Source organism: Cucurbita pepo, chromosome LG10, assembly GCF_002806865.2.
Source record: "Cucurbita pepo subsp. pepo cultivar mu-cu-16 chromosome LG10, ASM280686v2, whole genome shotgun sequence".
NCBI lineage: Eukaryota > Viridiplantae > Streptophyta > Magnoliopsida > Cucurbitales > Cucurbitaceae > Cucurbita > Cucurbita pepo.
In genome coordinates, this window is record NC_036647.1 from 9,691,062 (window position 1) to 9,714,421 (window position 23,360).

Genomic DNA, 23,360 nt, shown 5'->3' on the forward strand with positions numbered 1-23,360 from the left:
TTGAAGATTGTTGGGTTGGATTGTGAACTTTATTGACGTTGCTCGATCACCAACCCACCTAACCTGAAATTTTGGGTTAGTCCAAAAGATTTTTTTCGACTCAACCCATATAAACCCGAGATGTTTCAACGTGTCTTCCAGTGTCTTCAACCTCTAGCCAATTTTTGACTCGAACGAGTTCGTTAGACATAACATTACTCTCATTATGCTTATTTATTTATTTTTATAATTTTTATTATTAATTAGTCAAAATTGAGTAATCAATAGTTCATGTAAATATATTTTATGAAATATTTTAAAATTTATATACTAAATATTTTTAAATATAAAATTTAGAGAATAAAAAAAAATAAATAAAAGAAAATAAAAGAACGGTGTTTCTCCTACTGTGTGGTGTTGGCAGCATGTCAAGAATCAGTCAATATCGTCGCTAGCAAAATCCCACTCTCTCTCTCTCTCTCTCTCTCTCTCTCTTTCACTCTCAGGGCATTCGCTTGGCCACCCGAAGGGCAGATGCAGAGTAGATCACATGAAGGAGAGGGCAGAATTTCAATCACTCGCCGATTTCCCAGCCCTAATTGCAAATTGATTCCTGCAACAGGTCTATCTTTCATTTCTTTGTTTTTACTTTTGCATAATTCTATGGATTCTCCTTTTGATTTCGTTTCAATGCTGTTTCAACTATGGGAATTCGTACTTCTTTTTCCATTTTTCTACGTTGTTTTTGATTAAGTGAGTTTATCTTCGATTTTGAACATTCTCTTTTGGTCGTAATTTGTGGAATTCGAGCGATCTAGTTCTGTTTCTGTTGATGTTTCTTGTTTCTTTCTTGAGGATCTTGCTTGATTTGTTGTTCTTGATTGGAATTGTTCAGTTCAAGTTCACGGTTCTAGGGATTTTGCTCGCCGACGAACACTATTCTGCTGCTTCGCTACATTAGACTGATGGTCGATTCTTAAACTGGGCGGATCGTATTACTTGGTATAGAATTCGTCAGGATGATTGTTTCGTATCCTCAGTTTTCTACTGCTTGGTAGTGATCTTGTCTAATTTTCATTGATTGCCCGGGGGAATTATGCCTGAATTGGCTGATTATTGGATTTATTGAAGTAGAATGGCTATAATCCAAGAGTAGAACAAGCTTGTTTAAATCTATGTACTCCACGACTGATAATATGGGAAAGGAAAATTTGCTGCAGAGAGTAGATGACAACACTGAAGTGAATGGTTGTTCAACTACCGAGAACGAAGATCTCGGTTGTCAGTCTCGCCATAGTGTAGGCAAGGAATCTGGGGCAAGTTGTCGTGTGTGTCAATGTAGCGAATCTGACAGGAGAGGTGATGCTGTTTTAGGATTTCTAGGCATCACTCCTCCAATAATGGAAGAAAGAAAAAGTGATCGGGATTCTACGTCCGAGAAGCAAAGTCTAGAACATGTTGATGGTTGTTCTGTGCTGAAAAAAAACGTTAAAGGGGATTCTGGTTCGATCAAGTTCATAGGCCCTAATGGGGAGGTTTTCATTTGCAAAGCTGATATTGAAATGGGTTCATGTCATCTTGAAGATGCATTAGTGGAGCTTGGGTGTTCTTGCAAGAGTGACCTTGCTCTTGTACACTATGCATGTGCTCTCAAATGGTTTGTCAGCCATGGATCAACTGTTTGTGAAATTTGTGGATGTATTGCGGAAAATATTAGAACTGATGACTTTAGAAAGGTTGTGAGTTCTTTAAAAGAATATGAAGCTTTAAGGGAAAGAACTGCTCGTGGGGAACCGAATCCTATGCAGACAATTGCTAGTACCGATATAGATCCTGATGCTGTTGCTGCTGTCCGCAGGCAGCGGCTTAGTGAAATTGCATTGTGGTTTAGTCCTCATAGTTATATTAGCAACAATAACTCTAGTGCAGCCTCCCAGGTTGTTTCTGAACATTTGAATACCATCTCAGAAAATGTCGTTCGTGCCGAAAATCCTGCAACCAGGTGGGCTGTTGAGGGTACTGGAATTCTCCTTGCTACAGGTCTGCTCACCGTTACGCTCGCTTGCCTAATAGCTCCTCGTGTGGGGAAGGTAAGTCTTAGTAGTTGTTTTATATTATAGTAATTCAGATGCATCTTTCTTGTCGATATGGTTCATTTAAATTCTCTTATTTTAAAATTGGAATTCATAGTACTGCAAATTACAAAATTGGGGTAGAGGAGCAAACTATTGACAAAAATAGGGTAGATTTTTTCATGATGATTGCCATGTCGCCGCTTAGTTGGAAGGGCAAGTGGGTAAATTGTGTATATCGTACTCGAGTTTTAGGCCTTCTTTTTTAGTTTCAAATAATAATCCAATTGTCTTCTATTATGGTTTGCTCGTTCAATGAGTTCTTGTGTTATGTTGAAGACATGGGAACCATCAATACTCCATTAGAGCAACCATCCACCACCAAACCAAAAAACACACAACCTCTACTTAATTCCCCACAAAAAAGGGAAAAAAGGAACACATAATCAATCATTTTGTACACAATCAAATTTTAAAGTGGAATAGAAACCTACAAACAAACTCCACAAAAAGTCCACTCCTTGACCGTTCATTTCATCTCTCTACTTCAGTGGTCTTCTTCAAACATTATGTGAGACTCGAGTAAAGGAGGTGTACATGAATGGATCGAGACCACATTTGAATGAGAGGGATCATGAGAAATAAGATGACTAAGAAAGGCTTAAAAAAATTGAAAGTTACTACCTATACCAACAAGGTGCACCTTTCTTTTTTGTAGCTCAATCATATGAACTAAGTTAAGTGTGCTTTGCTTGAAGCGATTCTAAGTTGGGTGACATGGTAATTCTCCTAGGATGCATGTGAGTAAGGACAAAACATGCGGGAAGGTCTCGTCTTGGTTTGTAGGGATATTCTTCACTCTTAGAAGCAAGGAGTAAGTAACGTGACCATGTCGCAAAAGAATGTTAAGACCATCAGGTGCTAAATTTGGATTCTGAATTCTGATTTGAATCTTGGGCATAGGTCGTTACAAATGATACTAGAGCGATATCTCTCCCAATAAGATGTGGTTCGTGGACGAACCAAAGCGGAAACTGGTGGGCATGTGACACCTGAATCAAAGAGTGGTACATGAATGAACCGAGACCACATCTGAATGAGAGCGATCATGGGAATAGGATAACTAAGAAAGATTTAAAAGAATTGAAAGTCACTACCTATACCAATAAGGTGCACCTTCCTTTTCGGTGGCTCAATCATATGAACTCCATAGTTAAGCATGCTTTACTTTGAGCAATTCTAAGTTGGGTGACTTCTTGGGAATTCTCCTAGTGTAACGACCTGCTTTTTGAGGGACTCAAGCCATGAACCGTTACTCACTAATGTAAAATAAGTAAAAATGTGTAAAATTTAAAATCTTAAACACGTGCATGCACATATGAAATTCATTTAAAATAGTAATGAGATTTTTTGATTTAACAAAGGATAAACGGAGACCATCAAAATATAATATTACGAGTTTAAACTATTTAAAAGACAAGTATGAAAGAAAATCTAGACTTGGATATGACTTGATTCCCTATGGCCAACGCCCACGTGCGCCTCCGCCTGAACCGCTACATCAGGCTGCACCTGAGAAGAAAATTGAAAAAGTAGGATTGAGTATACAGTAAGCAGCTTGCTGGTAGTTCATAGTTCGTTCTTAAGTCTTATGAAATAAATTTCATTCGTTTAGTGTCTTATTTTGTTCTAGGAGTTCGTTTTTTGGAGTAAGTTCTTTCTAGGATACACCCTAGGTTAGTTCGTTCTACCAAAGCTCAACTGAGGGTAATTTAATGGAAACTTGTTTAAGTTCTTGGTTCTTGATCCTATCTAGACCTCCAACCCTCATAATTTCCCTTGAATTCTAGGTCTTCTAAATTGTCGTTCTACTAGTCTCTTTCATCATCATCATAGTTCTAGTCCTGTATCGTTGGCCCTCAAGGCACAACCTCGACTTCAATCATAAGTTCTCATAAGATTCATGCATTCTAAAGTTTAACCAACTCTTAAGTTACTACTGTGGATTTCTGCTGCTCGTGACAGGTTCACTAAAAGGAAACTAACTAGTAAACTCCCTAGTAATCCTCATAGAGTACAATCATACGTCATAAGATATCATAAGCCAGTTTTATAGTTATCCGGACCCCTGATAGTCGAGTCAGGTTTACAATTAAAGCTAGTTGGCGAGCTTATTGTTATAACTTGGGTTTGTTTGGGGGTAGAGTTCCTCCTTGCCATCGGGGATGAATATGCCAAGGTTGCTATTAAGGATAACTCAAATTTATGGATATATCGGGGATGAATATGCCAAGGTTGCTATTAAGGATAACTCAAATTTATGGATATATCGACACATAATATCGAAGGCTATTATTGATAAATTACTCTAAATAACAGTAGAGTTTATATTTTATTAAGACAATTTTTTAAGAACATTAACAAATATATAATTGCCAATATAAAATTGAATCGACCGTATGTCGTCGTTAGTTTCTCTTTGGAGTGCCTATGCTATGGGGTTTTGTAATTGTTCCATTCATTGATATCCTTTGATCGCGTTAGATTTTTTTCTTGAAATACCTCTTAAAGAATTTTATTTTGGTGCAGAAAACTGCAAAAAGTGGCCTTCATATTCTTCTCGGAGGAGTTTGTGCGTTAACAGTAGTGGTTTTCTTCCGCTTTGTGAGTATAATGCATTTTATTTGGCCCTAAACTTGTTTTTCTGGCATCTTTTTTTACTTTTATCGTAGGAAACCGTTTATTAATTAGTAACGCATTGACCGGTAGAATGGACTAAGGGTCTCACTCAAATGTAGTTGTCGGGTGTCATAATCACAATCATGTGGCAGCCAGACGACGATTGTGCGATACTTGTTCTAACTCAATGAACAAGTCCGCCGTGTGAAAGTCGAATTTTGTGGACAATCTTAACGTATGGTCGAGCCTTGGGTCATGTTTGAGAGAAATGTTTTATAAAACGTTAGCGAGGAAATGAGTGGAGAACAATTTGAAAGAAATCAATATTATAGGTTAAAAGCGAATAAGCAACAACCACGACTTGAGAGCTTAGAACCCGGATAGGAAGAATAGACAACTAGTCACATACTCCTATAGTACATTTTGGGGCATTTTAGCCATGGTAGGTGTAGACATGATTTTTGTGAATGGCCATATACACCTCTGTATTGATATAACAAGATCGTAAATACCTAACCAGCGTGATAGTAAGGAGAAGGGGTTTGGAAAGGGCATGCGGCCCTGGATTTGTTAGGTTAGGGAGCTTGCTGCCTATTTATAGCTTAGTCAATGCTTATACATAATAAAGCTATATATGGTAAATGACATATAAGTAAATTGTTATAAATAGTAAATAACTATGTATAGTAAAATGCTATACTCGGTAAAACTATATATGGTATAACTATTTACCATATATGGTAGATAGTGATATATAGGAGATGATTATCGGGTAAAGCTGAATATAGTAAACTGAACCATATATATATATATATATTTAGATAGAGCTTTGAAAATGTACTCTCTCATTGTACATGCCTGAAGTCATCAATATAAACCTCTAGCCAATATTCCTCCTTGCAATTTCTCTCTCCTGTTCTCTGTGTTCATTTAAATCGAGTGTGTGCGTTGTTGTGCGATCCTAACAACTGGTATCAGATTAGACGAAATTCACCACGATCTGTGAAGATGGAAAACTTAAAGATTGGAATTGAGAACTTCGATGATCCGATTTCGGTTTCTGGAAGATGCAGATTGAAGATTATCTGTACCAGAAATATCTTTACGAACCCCTGTTGGGGGTGAAGTCGGATACCATAACCACTGAACAGTGGAAGCTCAAGGATCGGCAAGCCTTAGGGTTGATCCGGTTGACCCTATCCAGAAACGTGACGTTCAACATCATCAAGGAGAAGACAATGTCAGATTTGTTGAAGGCGCTGTCGAATATGTATGAAAAATCGTTGGCTATGAACAAGGTGTATTAGTTGCGGAGATTGTTCAATCTACAGATGTCTGAAGGTGAATCTGTTGCTGATCATATAAATGAACTCAATATGATTGCAAGTCAACTGAGTTCGGTGGAAATTAATTTCGAGGATGAAATTAAAGCGTTGATTTTGATGTCATTTTTACCTGAGTCATGGGATACTGTTGTTGCCGCAATCAACAGTTCCCGAGGGTCTGATAAACTGAAGTTTGATGAAATTTGAGATGTAGTTCTTAATGAAAGTATTCGCAAACGAGAAATTGAAGACTATCGGGCAATACTCTCAGTGTTGATCGAAGGGTAAGAAGTAAATCAAAGAGCCTAAACAAACATGGGCGATCAGAATCAAAGAACCGAGGAAAATCTCCAAACAAACCCAACGTAACGTGTTGGAGCTGAGAAAAAAAAGGCACTTTTAGACAGATTGTACGAAATTGAAGAAGAAGCAGAATCATAAATCTGGAGATGATGATGGTTCTATATATACAGCAGAAGATACTGAGGATGCTTTAATCTTTAGTGTGGACAGCTCGACTGAATCTTGGATTTTGGATTCAGGTGCATCGTTCCATTCGTCTCCAAGTAAGGAATTATTTCGAAATTTCAAATCAGGAGATTTCGGGAAGGTGTATCTTGCCAACAACTAAACCTTAGAGATTGAAGGGAAGGCAGATGTCTCCATACAAATTCCAGTAGTAAATTAGTGGACATTACAAGACGTCAGATATATTCTTGGTCTCAAGAAGAACCTGATCTCTATTGGATAGTTGGATAGCACAGGCTATGCAACAAAGTTTAGAAAGAGTTCGTGGAAGATTGTGAAGGGTGTCATGGTTGCATGTGGCACACAATCCGCAACCTTATACACTACTGCAGAGTGTATAAATATGGTTGCTGTTGTTGAGAGTGCTTCTAATTCAAGTCTATGTCGCAATAGACTTGGACATATGAGCGTCAAAGGAATGAAGATGCTGACTGCGAAAGGAGTTTTAGAAGGCCTAAAATCTGTTGATATGGGTCTTTGTGGAGCTGTGTTATGGACGAACAGAAACGAGTTAGCTTCACAAAGGTTGTCAGAGAATCGAAGAAAGTGCGGTTGGAAATGGTCCATACAGACGTTTGGGGACCATCTCCAGTTTCATCACTTGGTGGATCAAAGTTCTACGTCACCTTCATCGATGATTTCAGCAGGAAGGTATGAGTTTATTTTTTGAAACACAAGTCAGATGTGTTTATCACCTTCAAGAAGTGGAAAACGAAGTTGAAAATCAGACCAGCTTGAAGATCAAATGCCTGAGGTCTGACAATGGTGGAGAGTACAACAAATCAGAGTTTAAAACATTTTGTGCTGCTGAGGGAATTGGATTTATGAGAACAATTCCCAGTAAGGCAAGACAAAATGGTGTGCAAAAAGGATGAACAGAACATTGAATGAGCGAGCAAGAAACATGAGGATTCATTCTGGACTACCAAAGGCATTCTGGGCTGATGCTATGAACACAACAACCTATTTGAAAGAACTCAAGTACTCTCACTTGAGAATTTTTGGTTGTACTGCGTATGTTCACGTTGATCCAGAGAAGAGAGACAAACTTGATGCTAAGGCTGTGAAGTGCTACTTTATAGGCTATGACTCTGACATGTTCGGGTACAGGTTTTGGGAGGACAAGAATAGGAAAATCCTAAGACATTGTGACGACCTTTCATGAAAATGTCCTGTACAGACAGAGAGAAGATAAACTCTGAGACTACAAAGCAAATGGGAGTTGAGCTTGAGTTGCCAGAAAACTCACATAGTGATATTACGACAGAAGCTCAAGAAACTCTTAGAGATGGTTGCTGAAGAACCAGACGTGGAGCAAGTTGCACCTGAGCAGGTGTTGAGGAGATCATCCAGAACTATGAGAGCACCAGATAGATATTCACCTTCATTACATTACCTGTTGCTGACTGACGAAGGAGAACTAGAGTCCTTTGATGAGGCCCTACAGGGGGGAGATTCAACCAAGTGGGAGCAAGCTATGGATGATGAGATGAGCTCACTTGAAAAGAATAATACGTGGGCGATGACTGAGTTACCTACAGGAAAGAGAGCTCTGTTGAACAAATGGGTGTTCAAAATCAAGGGGGAACCAGATGGCAAAAGGAGTTTCAAGGCTCGTTAGTAGTTAAAGGATATTCACAAAGGAAAGACATTGATTATGCTGAGATCTTTTTTCCGGTTGTGAAATTAACTACTATCCGAATTCTGTTGAGCATTGTTGCATTGGAGAATTTGCACCATTGAGCAAATGGATGTAAAAACAACCAAAAGGGTTTGCAGCTCCAGGCAAGGAGCACATGGTGTGTAAGCTCAATAAGAGCTTGTATGGACTGAAACAAACACTAGGACAGTGGTACAAGAAGTTTGACTCTCATGTGCAAGAGCGGTTTCCATAGGAGTGAAAAGGATTAGTGTTGTTATCTCAAGAAATACACTGATTCTTATGTGTTTCTACTCCTGTACGTGGATGATATACTGATTGCTGGATCCATCACGAGGGAGATAAACTACCTGAAGGCGAGCATGTCTGCAGTATTTGAGATGAAAGATTTGGGTGCAGCGAAGCAGATTCTTGGGATGAAGATTTCTCGAGATAGATCTGCTGGCACATTAAATCTATTTTAGGAGTAGTACTTTGAGAATGTGTTGTCCAAATTCAGGATGAATGATGCTAAACCCAAGACTACCCCTTTGGCAAATCGTATTAAATTGTCAAAGGGGCAATCTCCTAAGACAGTTGAGGAATGTGAGCACATGACATTAGTTCCGTACGCTTTTGCAGTTGGAAGTTTGATGTATGCTATGGTTTGCACTAGACCTGATATAACACATGCAGTGGAATGTTAGAAAGTACATGGTAAACCCAGGGAAAGAATATTAGGAAGCTGTGAAGTGACTTCTGAGATATCTAAGAGGTGCATCCAATACTTCACTTTGTTATGACAAGGTTTTGTGGATGCTGATTTGTGGAGATGTAGACTCTAGCAAGAGCACATCTGGATATATCTACACTATAGATGGAACAACAATGAGTTGGATGTCCAAGCTTCAGAAATGCATTGCTCTTTCATCTACTGAGGTTGAGTACGTGACAATAGCTGAAGCTGGAAAGTTGATGATTTGGATGATAGACTGTCTAGATGAATTAGGCAAGAAGCAGTGCAAGAAGATTCTTTATACAGATAGTCAGAGTGCCATACAGTTGGTGAAGAACCTAATCTATCATTCAAAGATAAACACATCAGAAGGCGATACTATTTCACTTGCAGGTTAGTGGAAGAAGGTGATATGTGTTTGGAGAATATAGAGGGTGCAAAAAAATCCAGCAGACATGTTGACAAAATGTGTTGATGTTGGAAAATTTAGGTTGTGCAAAGCCTTAATTGGTACGGCGCAGTGAAGATGCTGATGGTCGTTTGAGAATGAAATTCTTGGTTGACTGGATCAGTCTTCAAGTGGGAGAATTGTTAGGTTATGGAGTCTGAAGCTTATTTATAGCTTAGTCAACGGTTATACATAGTAAAGTTATATATGGTAAATGACATGTAAAGTAAATTGTCATAAATAGTAAATAGCTATGTATAGTAAAAAGTTATATTCGGTAAAACTATGTATGATAGATAGTTATATATAGTAGATGATTATATCTGGTAAAACTATATATAGTAAACTGAACCATATATATATCCCCTCAGGCAGAGCTTTGAAAATATATTTTCTGTATTCTCTGTATTCTATCTTACTGTACATACCTGAAGTCATCAATATAAATCTTTAGCCAATATTCCTCCTTGCAATTTCTCTCTCCTGTTCTTTGTGTTCATGTAGATCGAGTGTGTGCGTTGTTGTGCGATCCTAACATGGGTAACACGCCCTAGACAAGCACGACTGGGACATTCGACACGTGATCACAGACAACACACCTTGGACAAGCATGACTGTGACATCTTCCCCCACTCAATTGGTTGACGTCTCTATCAACCGACTCTCCACGAACTCAACGATGTAAGATGAGACTGACTTCAGATCTCTCGACGTGCTTCCAGTTGATCTCAGCATTAAGGATCGCATAACAATGCACACACTTGATCTAGATGAACACAAAGAACAGGAGAGAGAAAATGCAAGGAGAACTCTGACTAAAAAGGTTTGTATTGATGACTTCAGGTATGTACACCATAGAGAATACAAAGAGTACATAAAGTACATTTTCAAAGCGTTGCCTGATGGGATATATATATGGTTCAGCTTACTATATATAGCTTTACCATATATAACTACTACTATATATAACTTTCTACCATATATAGCTTTATCGGATATAGATTTTTACTATACATAGCTATTTACTATTTATGAAAATTTACTTTATATGTCATATACCATATATAGTTTTACTATGTATAACCATTGACTAATCTATAAATAAGCAGCAGACTCCATAACCTAACAGGACCCCCTTGTCTATGAAGCAGCACGAGGGCCCTTGACTATGGTCGTTCTTGTTGTGAGGTTTCGGCCATGGAGTTCTACCTCTCTGTTGGGAGCATTCACCCTCCCTTCCTCCATCTTTGAGTTTGTCACCTCCTTACCTTTGGTTGGGGAGTTGGATAAGTAATTTCTATTACTCCCATTTGCAGAAGCCTGATTCCGCTTTACCTCTTGGGATTGATTGTTGCTATAGTCAAACAATCGTTCAGGCCGTGGAAAGATCTTGAACTCTGTTCGTAGAGCGTGGTCTTCGTCCATGGCTTCAGCCCCTCAACAAAACTGAAGACCTTATCTTTGTCGGACATGTCACGAATATCCAATGTAAACCTAGAAAACTGCTTAACGTAGTCTCAGAAATTTCCAATATGCTTCCGCTCCTTTAACTTCCTTCTCACTATTATCTCAACATTATCTGGGAAGAACTGTGAGCGGAGTTCTTGTTTTAAGTTCTCCCAAGTATCCACCGTCCATCAACCATCTTGAATGTGTATTTACTTGAATCTTTGTTACAACTTTGCATCATAGATTTATACTTGCACATAGATTACAATGTTAATATGCAATTGTTTAGGCACACCTAGAAGCTTATTTAACTGCCCTTCATTGATTTTCTTTCTCAAACGTTGTGCTTATGGAGGGGTGGCTGAACTATTCTGATGCGCTGGAACTCTTTTATGAGCTTGTTTGTTGTTTGGTATAGCTTATAGTGATTGGATGATGTAGCTGGCCGAGCCTTCTTGGTCTCATCATTATCAGACTCATTTGAATTTCTTTTTCTCTTCAAGTTGAGATTGGTCTAGGGTAGGTTGATTGATAGTGCCTGAACTTCTTCTATATCAATAGGGTTCAATTGTCTTCCGCATCTCCACTTCATTGCTTGGCATTTCCTTAAAGACGAAGTTTCTGAATGATTGCGCCATTCTTGGCCATATACTCGTTTATTAAAGATACGAGTGAAGTTGAGGTTGAAGCTGTTAGTACGTTGATTCCTTGCTGATTGTTGCGTTGAAAATTTACTCGTGTTGTAGAATGGAAACATTTGAGTTAGTGTTAAGCCAGAAAGATGTAATTGTAATAGCTCAGGCCCACCGCTAGCAGATATTGTTCTTTTTCGATTTTTCCTCAAGGTTCATAAAACCGTCTGCTAGGGAGAGGTTTCCACAATCCACCTCCCTTCGAGGCCCAGTGTCCTTGCTGTCACTCGTTCCCTTCTTCAATCAATGTGGGATCCCCAATTCACTCCCCTTTGAGGCTCAGCGTCCTTGTTGGCACACTGCCTCCTGTCCACCCCCCTTCGGGGTTTAACCTCCTTGTTGGCACGTCGCCCGATGTCAGCTCTGATACCATTTGTAATAGTCCAAGCCACTGCTAGCAGATATTATCTTCTCTCGGTTTTCCCTTTTAGGATTCCCCTCAAAATTTTTAGAACGCGTTTGTGAGAGGTTTCCACACCCTTATAAAGAATGTTTTGTTCTCCTCCTCAATTAATATGAGATCTCACAGTAATGGTCTACTTACGTGAAGTAGACACTAACGCGTTAGGATGGTTTTGATTCCCTCCCAAAAAATTGGGGTGATGTCTGTTGCAAGTGTTGTTGAATAGATTATTTTGGTTATTATTTGGCTGCCTCCACATTATAAATTGACTCTGAATTAGATGGACAACTTTTTCCAACGTGTGGTTGTAGATGGAATATGCACGACAGTTGGCTACTTGGTTTTTACCGAGAGAACTGTGGGCTGCGTTGACATTGACTTCACCAAGTTAGTTAATGCAGCCATCTGATGTACTTGAAAACTTCTTGTGCTGGATTGAATAGGAAGCTTTCTCTTATCTTAGGCAGATCCCTATTCATACTTATTCTTGGCGATGGTTTTTACCGAGAAGCCATTAAGTAAACTTGTGAGATCCCACGTTGGTTAGAGAGGGGAACAAAGCATTCCTTATAAGGGTATGAAAACCTCTCTCAAGTAGACGCGTTTTAAAATCGTGAGACTGACGGCGATACGTAACGGGCCAAAATGGACAATATCTGCTAGCGGTGGGCTTGAGCTGTTACAAATGGTATCAGAGCCAGACACCGGATGGTATGCCAAAAAGGACGTTGGTCTCCCAATGAGGGTGTATTGTGATATCCCACATCGGTTAGAGAGGGGAACGAACCATTCCTTGTAAGGGTGTGGAAACCTCTCCTTAGTAGACGCGTTTTAAAACTGTGAAGCTGACGGCGATACGTAATGGGTCAAATTGGACAATATTTAATAGTGGTGGGCTTGAGCTGTTACAAAACTACACGTAAGAATCAACAAAAGGTGAATCCTTATCTTCAAGGATCGGTAGATTTCTTCAATGGGATATTTTAAAATTCTCAAGTAATAGTAAAAATATGGTATACTTGTATACGTATATACTCGAAGTCCACATTGAAGGGTTGTGTACCCATTCGTCGCATTAATCGTTTAACATACTTTTACATCGGCATTAATCGTAAAAGGAGATAGTTCGAGAAACCTCAGCTGCAATTCTTGACATTTATTCTTTCCATTTCTGCAGTTTGTGCTTACCAGAATAAAATATGGACCTGCACGATACTGGGCCATTTTGTTCGTCTTTTGGTTCCTAGTGTTCGGCATTTGGGCGTCGAGGACACACAGTGCCCATACGACGTAACCGAGTACGTTATGTACATTCTATTTGGCTGTTTTTCGCTCTCCACTTCAAGGCGATATAGAAGAGTTTGATACCTTCTTTGAGGTACTAATATCATGATATATATACATATATATATATATATATATATTCCTGCAGGGTTTTGATTTTATGTTGTATTTTAGGTTGTACTGAGTGTAAAGTTCACATTGAGAAAGGTATATAAGTATCCAACAGGATACAACATACCCTTCAGCTGTATTCCCTTGACATTAGAGCTGAGCATTTTTTTCTTTCATTTGTTAGAAGGATCTTTGATTCTTTTAAAATTTTGGTAAATTTCTCTCATTGGTGGATGATTTGATTATAAGTTTCTAGCTAGATATCGAATTAGATCAGTTACTGCCTCCTGTTGGTAAATTATCGTTGGTTCGATCTCGTCGGTTCGATAGTTTAGTCTCAGCTAGTCAGTTTCTCCCGATACTTATCTTGTATGGCTTTTTTTTGTTAAGTATAATATACAAATATTATGGAGTCTGAATTTTGGAGCGGTCTGATTGCATGATTACTGAAATTAGTGTTTTTTCACGAGTTCAAATTACACCTTGATCATTCTGTTCGAATAGTTGATGGACCTTTCGTTGAAGTTACATGAACATCGTCAATAAAATTGTCAAATGATGTCTTATTCCCAACTGTTCTTTGTGTTTCTAAATTGAATGTAACTTATTTTTTTTATTGTTCTTCGTGTTCTAAAATGGTGGATGATTTGATTATAAGTTTCTAGCTAGATATCGAATCAGATCAGTTACTGCCTCCAGTTGGTAAATTATCGTTGGTTCGATCTCGTCGGTTCAATAGTTCAGTCTCAGTTAGTCAGTTTCTCCCGACACTTATCTTGCCTTGCTTTTTTTTGTTAAGCATAATATACAAATATTATGGAGTATGGATTTTGGAGCAGTCTGATTGCATGATTACTGAAATTAGTATTTTGTCACGAGTTCAAATTACACCTTGATCATTCAGTTTGAATAATTGATGGACCTCTCGTTGAAGTTACATGAACATCGTCAAAAAAATTGTCAAATGATGTCTTATTCTCGACTATTCTTTGTCTTCTTAAATTGAAGAACAATGGAGGCAACAAAAAAAAATTTAATTAATTAGAGAAAAAAAATTAAAAAAGATGGGCAAAATTATTGTTGTGTAAATTGAATTTTTAAAATTATCTCTTCAATCCAAAATTTAAAATTTATTTATTTATTTCCTACATAAATACGACCATTTTAAATATCCATTTTTTATTTTAAAAAAAAAAATATGAAACTAAATTAAAGCACAATATTTTGACATTTAGTTTGCCACGTGGAAGAAAGCTTGCTGACTTGGCGCTATTTGGTTGGTCAATGACACATGATCAACAGACATGTCATAAAATTTTATTAATTCCAAATTAAATTTGAGAAATGAGAAATCACAGAAGAAAAAGAGATTAGGAAGCGCAGAGACTCAATATCGTCCGCCATGACTGCTCGCAAGAGAGCTTCTGCAAACCCATCGGTCAAAGAACCTTCTCCCAAAGAAACTGACAAGATCCACCAAAGCAAATCCCCAATAATATCGGATGATCCGCCCATTGCGCCGCCGAAAACAGGTTTTATCTTCAAGCTCATTCTCTTCTTCTCTGTCCCATACCTTTACCTCATCTTCTACCGCTACAAGATCGACCTAGAGCTCAGAAGATCAATCATCATCAATGCTGGACTCAGTCTTGCTGGATTCTTTGTCACTCTGTGGATGATACCTGTTGCTTCCAGATACGTTATTAGGCGTAATTTATTTGGCTATGATATCAACAAGCGGGGTACCCCTCAAGGCGCTGTTAAAGTGTAAGTGATTTCATTTCAAATTGATAACTCTGATTAGATTTAATCATTTTGAGAACATGATTTGGTTTTTGCTTGCCAGAATTTTTGTTCAGTTTGATTTAACTTTCTGGGTGACTTCTAGTTTAAATTAGGTTTCGGAATGTTTATGGGTTCAATTTTCTGATTGCCAAGCTCCAAGTAGACCAAATTGAACTAAAAAAATCAATTAAATAACACAAAATTACAGATAATCTATTTATTGTCTCTAATTTTTTTTTTTTTTTTTTTTTTTTTTGAGGAATTAGCATCATGAATCTTCGCTGGAGGATTTAGCCTATGGTATTGGGCATAAAATAGTTTATTTGTCCTAAATAAGTGTCGGAGTTATGGTTATTTTATGAACTGGTTATTCATGAATTAATATATTATGAATGATATTTTAGGGATATATAGTAGGCAGTTACTGAATTCATGTGATCAATGAGAACAACGTTAGGTAATTGAAATTCTGGTGGCATTTATAAATGAGGTAAGTAAAGAAACCAATTTTCATTTTTGTTTTTGGATAGTTACTTCTATGAAAAAATTGTTTTTGACTCATGATGTGTAACGGTCCAGACCTACCGCTTGTAGATATTGTCCTCTTTAGGCTTTCCTTTTCGGGCTTCCCCTCAAGGTTTTTAAAACGCGTCTGCTAGGGAAAAGTTTCCACACCCTTACAAAGAGTGTTTCGTTCTCTTCCCCAACTGATGTGAGATCTCATAATCCACCCCCTTTCAGGGTCCAGTGTCCTCGCTGGCACTCATTCCTTTCTCCAATCGATGTGGGACCCCTACCAAATCCACCCCCTGCGGGGCCCAGCGTCCTTACTGGCACACCGTCTTTTGTCTACACCCTTCAGAGAACAATCTCCTCGCTGGCACATTGCCTGTGTCTGGCTCTGATACCATCTATAACGGTCCATGCTCACCGCTAGCAGATATTGTCCTCTTTGGGCTTTCCCTGGTTTTTAAAACACATCTACTAGGGAAAGGTTTCCACACCCTTATAAAGGGTGTTTCGTTCTCCTCCCCAACCGATGTAGGATCACACATGATGTGTTTTTAAACTTTTGTTATAAGACATCTATATTTCCTAGTTTTAAATCTCATATACCTTTTTTATGCACTTTCTGATACTTCATTGTGTTTTGCAGGCCTGAGTCGCTGGGAATTGTTGTGGGGATTTCCTTCTTGGTCTTAGCAATTGCGTTTCAGTATTTTAACTTCACATCAGATTCAAATGTGAGCCCCAAGCTTACGAAGATTTTTGCCATTTGAATTTGTTTCATAGCTATGGATTAATTCCTTCCTATTGAGTAGATTACTGTTCTTCTTTTTATTTAATTTAGTTTTAATTGATATATTTGATTCTTTAATTATTCTTCATATTTTGGCGAGGGTGGGGAGATGTTGATCATAAAAGCCTTAGTTTGACCCATATTCCCCAAAAAGTGGATCCCGCTCTAATAGCTCCGAATAAATTAAATACATGCATTAAAATACGAAGGCTTCTTATTCCACAACAACGAAGGCACTTTTATCTTATTCTTAACTTTATCAAGCAAGCACTTGCATAAGTTTTGTCAAATTTATGTGTCAATTTTTCAAAGATTAAACTGTTAAATAATGTGACAATGCAGTGGCTTGTTGAGTACAATGCAGCCTTGGCATCTATTTGCTTTATGACATTGCTTGGATTTGTAGATGATGTTCTTGATGTCCCCTGGAGAGTGTGAGTATTTTCTTTACTCAATGTTTGTTTCATATCTAAGACGTCATGTAGCATGGTGCTTTAGTAATTCTAAGACTATATTCTGACCTGCCTTCTTTTATTTGCGGTAAAGATCAGGAAACTGCTACTGCCATCATTTGCTGCTCTCCCCTTGTTGATGGCTTACGCTGGACACACTACTATTATAATCCCGAAGCCTTTGATTCCATACCTTGGAATGGATGTCTTAGATCTTGGTAAGATTTCAGACAAAATATGTTTATGTTGGAGATAGAATGCATGATCCAATGTTGTTCTATGTTGATCCAATGTCACAAGTTTTGGAGTATTCTAAAATTCAGTTATGCTTGTTCGAGAATTCTCTTGTTGTAACGGTCCAAGCCCACCGCTAGCAGATACTGTTCTCTTTGGGCTTTCCCTTTCAGGCTTCCCCTCAAGATTTTTAAAACGCGTTTGCTAGGAAAAGGTTTCCACACCCTTATAAACGGTATTTCGTTCTCCTCCCTAACCAATATGGGATTCTCACACTTGTGCTCCTCGGTCTTCTCTCCCTTGAGTTTTGCCTATTTCTACCATGAGTCAAAGATACTCGTCCCTGAGTAATGAAGCCCTTCAAGATAAAGAGGAGGTTTCTAAATGAGAATTTGTTAATCTAAAGAGAGTGCTTTTGATAAAGTATTGATATAATTAAATTTATCGTAACATATTTAGCTTAAGTTTATGAGTCTAGTGGTGATTTAACGTGATATTAGAGCAGGAGGTCGAGTGTTCTAACTCCTATAATATTTTTCCTTCGCTCATTAATATTAATTTCACTTGTTAGGCCTTTTTGAAATTTTCAAACCCACAAGTGAGGAGGGTTAAAGTTGTGATATAACTTAATTCGCTAATAAAATTTTGCATTTTCTCGCAATGATCTACTAGTTTACAAGGATGTGTTGTAAGAGAAGAATGGTTTGTAACTCATTGCCTCGAGATTTTTTAAAACGTGTCTGCTAGGGAGAGGTTACCACACTCTTATAAGAAATATTTCGTTCCCCTCTCCAATCGATGTAGAATCTCACGATCAATCCTCCTTGGGGGCTCGGCATCCTCACTTGTACACCGCCTGATGCCTGGCTCTAATACCATTTGTAACAGCCCAAGCTTACTGCTAGCAAATATTGTCTTCTTTAGGCTTTCTCTTTCGGATTTCAACTCAAGGTTTTTTAAAACGTGTCTGCTAGGGAGAGGTTTCCACACCCTTATAAGGAATGTTTTATTCCCCTCTCCAATCGGTATGGGATCTCACAGGAGCTAGCCATTTCCCCCAAACTGTTGTGGTATATATCTAGAAACAGTCCTCTGAAAGTGTTGTACTCTTTTATTATGCCAGGAACTTTATTAAGGATGAGAACCAGTGCTTGCTTGCATGTCGCTTGGCCGTTCTAAACTAATATGTAGCATGAAGCTTGTGTTGTAACTAAGCGTCAGTTCTAAGTCCGGTGGCCACATAAGTCTCTGCTTCCTAGGCAGTTAACACATTGGTAACTTCAGTAATAACTTCTCGCGAGATCACATATCGGTTGGGGAGGAGAACGAAACACTCTTTATAAGGGTGTGGAAACCTCTCCCTAGCAGACACGCTTTAAAAACCTCGAGGAAAAGCCCAAAGAGGAAACTATCTACTAGTGGTGGGTGTCAATGTTGATGTACTTGGTCAGCATTTCAAACGAGTTAATGTCGTAATCCTAACTTGGCTTAGCTCTCCAATAATTTGGTGATCGAGATACTAATTTCTACTACACTATGATACACAGGATGGATATATAAGCTTTATATGGGACTATTGGCAGTGTTCTGTACAAACTCCATTAACATTCATGCTGGTTTAAATGGCTTGGAAGTTGGGCAAACAGTTGTCATTTCATTTGCGGTAAGTACTGAACAAGCTGTAGTAAAGGGGCCCAATTTTCTTGAGCATGACATGTCTTAGCAATTTGCAGATATTGGTTCATAACGTTATGCAAATTGGAGCGTCAACAGATCCTGAGTACAAGCAGGCCCATGCATTTTCTATATATCTTGTTCAACCCCTATTAGCCACATCCTTAGGCTTGCTAGCTTTCAATTGGTAATTTATCGTGCTTTACGAAAATCGTATAGTTTTTTACCTGTTTTTCCTTGATGTTTTGGTCTTCTCAACATCTTTTGTTGGCTTGCGTGATTTAGGTACCCATCATCGGTCTTCGTTGGCGATACCTATACATACTTTGCTGGGATGACTATGGCTGTGGTCGGGATTCTAGGCCATTTTAGGTGCGTACTTTGTTCTAAGTTTTGCTTTTTTTTTTTCTTCCCTAGAACTTAATTGACATTTCATTGTCAAGTAGACGGAATACACAAAAAAACGGCGAGGAGGAGATGGGCTAATGGTCTTGAGCACTCAAAATGAACTCTAGATATCTAAAAAGATCGGGATTCCGGGATTATTAAGTGATAACGGGATCTGCCTTTGCTTGTGTCTTCACAAATATAAGTGGATAACACTTAAAAAGGAAAAGAAGAAAAAACAAATTAGTTCCTGTGTAGTTTTGCTTGAGAGGAAGCCTGAAACTACACAAATCTTCATTTATCTTTGAAAATTGGATTACTTCTTTTGATCACAAATCAGCCAAAAGAGATTTCTTTTGTACGAGTCTCCAAAGGGTCTGAGGTTTTAGCTTTTTCCCTAAATCATAGAATGTCCATGTAATCCAAGAAACTTGGAGCCCTTACTCGAGTATGCTCATGCATAAACAACGAAAATATTGTGTACCCTCATCTTGTGCTAGCAAACTTCTTATCTAATGACTATTGTACCCTTATTAATCTAATGGTATTGGGGCAGAGTGGCCTTGCTGCCCTTACTCGAGTATGCTCATGCATAAACAACGAAAACTACCCTCATCTCGTTCTAGCAAACTTCTTATCTAATGACTATTGTACCCTTATTAATCTAATGGTATTGTGGCAGAGTGGCCTTGTTGCCACAATCCATTGAGATTCAGCTCTTCATCTCTCATTCTGTCCCTCCCCACGCAATAGACAAATTTGATTCTACATGTTGATGATTGGACATGCTCCAAAGCAGCAACAAAAATAATAATAATAATAATAAATAAACGTACTCAATGGAAAATAAAAAAGTCCTTGCAGAGTGTTCTTTCTTTCTTGAAGATGAGGCAATGGAATTGCTTTACCTTCTTCTCTCGTCCAGCCTATTTACCGAGTGAAAGAGTGAAAGAGTGAAAGAAGAATTTGAGTCTTTCCTTCTCGTTCAAACGAATGAATCTTGAGTTGAGTCTTTACTTTTTTTCGATTATTCAAGACTTACCTTCGACCAAATGGTAAAAAAAATGATTCACAGCCAAATGACATTTGTTTGAAGATACTGGTTCAAGACTTGTTAACTATAATCTTCTAATTCGTTTTTGTTATATCCTTCCTGATGCAGTGAAACTCTTCTGATCTTCTTTTTCCCTCAAGTTCTGAACTTCCTTCTGTCACTCCCCCAGGTTCGATCCTCTACTCCGTGCGTAAGACTTATCTGTATGTTTTCATCGTTTAACGTGTAAGATACGTGTTTGCAGTTGTTTGGATTTGTTGCGTGTCCACGTCATCGGCTGCCGAGGTATGCATTTTCCTATCCTATTATCCTTCTTTTCTTTGGGGAAAAAATAATACTGCTGCATAGTTTAGTCTTCTTATATCTTCTTGCCCTCAGATTTGATCCACAGAGTGGACTACTGACTGGAACAAATGATGGAACACTTGTGAACTTTTTCTTGCGAATATTTGGGAGAAAAACAGAGAAATCACTTTGCACCTATCTTCTTGTTTTCCAGGTGATTTTTCTTTTTTTTGTTTTGTTCTTTTTTTGTTTTGTTTTTCTTCTATTCAAAGGCATCCCGAACAAGAAAAGAAAGAAGAATTAATCCCCTTAGTTCGTTATGAACATGACTGTATAGAATTAATCCCCGTTTAAGTAAGATTCGGATTACCTTGTTATTTCAAGGCAAGAACACTTGACTGAAATTTGAATCACTCCACAAGTAATAAGATTGATCGTGTCAAGCTTGAATGATTCTAAACATGCAATATAAATTATATAGAATTGCAAAGAAACTTAGTCATGGCTAAAGGAAAAGGTAAGAACACTTAGCCTTAGTGATAAGGAATCGCTCCAACGGAAAGTAAAATTTGGATTACCTTGTTGATTAAATATCTCAAAGCAAGAACACGTGATTGAGATTCGAATCACTTCACAAGCAAGATTGATCATGTTAAGCTTAAATGATTCTAAACATGAAATCTAAACTATATAGAATTGTAAAGAAACTTAGCCATTGGCTAAAAGAAAACATTTGGTCTCTTAGAAGACAACATACATGGCTTTATATATAGTCTCAAAATTAAAACCCTTAACCTTCTAAGTTGTAACGTTTATATTTTATGAACATAATTAACCAGTGTGTATATTTTATGACCATAATTTGCCTCTAGGTAAATAAGTTTTAAAATACATTAAAGAAACACCAAAACTCTAAATTATCACCCACCCAAAATTTAGACAACAAAAACTTATTTTGCGAAGACAAGATTTGAACCAAGCTCTTCTACCCTACGAAGAACGGTGAACTAATAGACAAACAAAGATTGAATGTACCCCTTCACCATATATGTAAAAATATAATAGTCGATTTATACAGAATGGTAAAGGGGGTCCCTCTATGATCACAAAATTGAATAGAAAGGGATATATGATCCTTACCAACTTGACCCGTTAAAGAAATACCATAATTCTAAATTATCATCCACTCAAAATCTATGACCATCTAAGAATAAATGAAGCTTTATTCTTCTTTAATATACGAACGACAACATCATGTGATAGTTTGAACAATATTTTCTTCACATCTTCCTTGAAGTTTATATTGCATGATTGATGCCTTGGTTCGTATCACGAATGCATCCATGTTTTGTTATGTATAATTGTTGTTACATTTATCTGTGAGCAGGGCGTTTCTTGCTGCTTCTGTTTCTTGCTGAGGTATTTGCTTACTGGATGGTATAAATGATGCAAAAACAAAACAATCTTCACTTTGAAGCATTTCAAAATCATACCGTCATTTATACGACGTTCGACCTTGAAGCGGTTTACTCTGCTGTTGTTGAGTTAAAAGAATATGATTTGATTTTAGCTTAGAAAGTTAGAACTTTGTTTATATTTAACAGTGTGGCAAATGAAAAGTTTGCTCTTTATATGGTTGATATCTGATCACATGAAAGTTTCTGAAATGTTCTTTTGCTACGTTCTTACCTTACTGCAGCCAAAGTCTTTTTTTTTGTTATTTTTGAGCTCGAGAACGTATGAGGTGGGGATTTAAACTTATAATCTCTTGATCGATACTATATGCATTAATCATTTGAGCTATGTCAATATCTGGCCATTATTCCGTTCTTGCATATTGGAGTTGCTGGTAACAGTGGAGATGCCGTTCTTTTTTCTTTTTTCTCTGATAGGTCGGAGACAGGTCTTATGTGAGTCAGATTTCACTAGTATTTGTTTGTATCCTCGATCATGAGGACTTTAATGGAGGTCATATCCATTTTCATAGAGATTTCTTGATTCGCAGTCTAGTGATATTTGTTGTCTTTTTGTCATTAAACGTTAGCAAAATGGTGTTGCCCACACCTTAGAAGGCATTGGGTGTGTCGGGTGGCATGAAGGGAGTTTGGTTTTAGTCGTTGTGCTCGAGTCTTAGGTTATGTTGTGACAACCAAGGAGTAGAAGTTGATGGAGAGATGGTGAAAAGTTCCATGTATTTGCGAAGACATTAGTTCCATTGCTTCACCATTAAATTAAATTCTAGTCGGGGACTTTCAAAATCGACAGTATGATAAGGAGTTAGACACAAGTGAAATATCTTACTAACTACTTCTCCCGACATTAGGTAACAATGCATAAAAGTATTGTCAGTCTTTCGACACTCCTCAAGATCCATTCAAACATCGAGCTGCAAAGTTTTTTTGTTAGTACATCTATTGATTGTAGTCATGAGGGCATTAACTAATGCATACTATCCCGTTCTCTAACTTATCTTTAATAAAATAACGATCAACTTCAATATGTTTTGTTCTATCATACTCGAAAGAGTCTTTTTTGTTGGGTTTTATGTCCTAAAACTCATAGTTTGTAAACAAAGATATATTCTATTTTCAATAAAGTTATTATTGTTGTTTATTCAGAAAAAATTGTTATTGAATAAAGTGAACTTTACGATCATTAATCTAAATCCAATAAACTAAGAACACTCTGGCTATAGTATGACTACTTGAACTATATGTAGAGACATAAGAGTGGATCAAGTTCAAGTATATAGTCAAAATGATCTATAGTATAAGGATAAGGCTGAGTACCTTATTCTGGGGACACTATGGATGCGGCCCACTTTTGTATATGATATAAACAATG

At 37.7% G+C, this 23,360-nt stretch overlaps 2 protein-coding genes across 4 annotated transcripts; both read left to right on the forward strand.

The window, feature by feature from the left end:
- The first annotated feature begins 406 nt into the window (after nt 1-406).
- Nucleotides 407-13,618, forward strand: LOC111804155. Of its 3 annotated transcripts, XR_002816468.1 has the most exons (5): nt 407-601; nt 894-2,069; nt 4,641-4,715; nt 13,128-13,328; nt 13,409-13,618. XR_002816468.1 is itself a non-coding variant. In XM_023688862.1 (4 exons), the coding sequence occupies exons 2-4, from the start codon at nt 1,155-1,157 to the stop codon at nt 13,242-13,244; spliced, it is 1,107 nt and encodes a 368-aa protein (XP_023544630.1). In that variant the 5' UTR covers nt 407-601; nt 875-1,154; the 3' UTR covers nt 13,245-13,618. The 3 variants fall into 3 exon arrangements, 2 of the variants coding, with proteins under 2 accessions (XP_023544630.1, XP_023544629.1); XM_023688862.1 differs by having other exon boundaries at nt 875-2,069; nt 13,128-13,618; XM_023688861.1 differs by having other exon boundaries at nt 13,128-13,618.
- Nucleotides 13,619-14,690: 1,072 nt separating this feature from the next.
- LOC111804567 (UDP-N-acetylglucosamine--dolichyl-phosphate N-acetylglucosaminephosphotransferase-like) lies at nt 14,691-22,196 on the forward strand. Its single transcript, XM_023689421.1, has 11 exons — nt 14,691-15,112; nt 16,287-16,374; nt 16,773-16,864; nt 16,982-17,100; nt 18,664-18,779; nt 18,850-18,977; nt 19,076-19,162; nt 20,340-20,400; nt 20,476-20,516; nt 20,610-20,730; nt 21,904-22,196. The coding sequence occupies exons 1-11, from the start codon at nt 14,748-14,750 to the stop codon at nt 21,961-21,963; spliced, it is 1,278 nt and encodes a 425-aa protein (XP_023545189.1). The 5' UTR covers nt 14,691-14,747; the 3' UTR covers nt 21,964-22,196.
- The last annotated feature ends 1,164 nt before the right edge of the window (nt 22,197-23,360 follow it).

Coding starts and splice junctions, on each gene's coding strand:
- LOC111804567 (XM_023689421.1), top strand. CDS start 14,748: ATGACTGCTCGCAAGAGAGCTTCTGCAAACCCATCGGTCAAAGAACCT. Junction 16,375..16,772: donor ACTTCACATCAGATTCAAAT/GTGAGCCCCAAG, acceptor GTGACAATGCAG/TGGCTTGTTGAGTACAATGC. Junction 18,780..18,849: donor CAGTTGTCATTTCATTTGCG/GTAAGTACTGAA, acceptor AGCAATTTGCAG/ATATTGGTTCATAACGTTAT.
- LOC111804155 (XM_023688862.1), top strand. CDS start 1,155: ATGTACTCCACGACTGATAATATGGGAAAGGAAAATTTGCTGCAGAGA. Junction 2,070..4,640: donor TAGCTCCTCGTGTGGGGAAG/GTAAGTCTTAGT, acceptor ATTTTGGTGCAG/AAAACTGCAAAAAGTGGCCT. Junction 4,716..13,127: donor TAGTGGTTTTCTTCCGCTTT/GTGAGTATAATG, acceptor CCATTTCTGCAG/TTTGTGCTTACCAGAATAAA.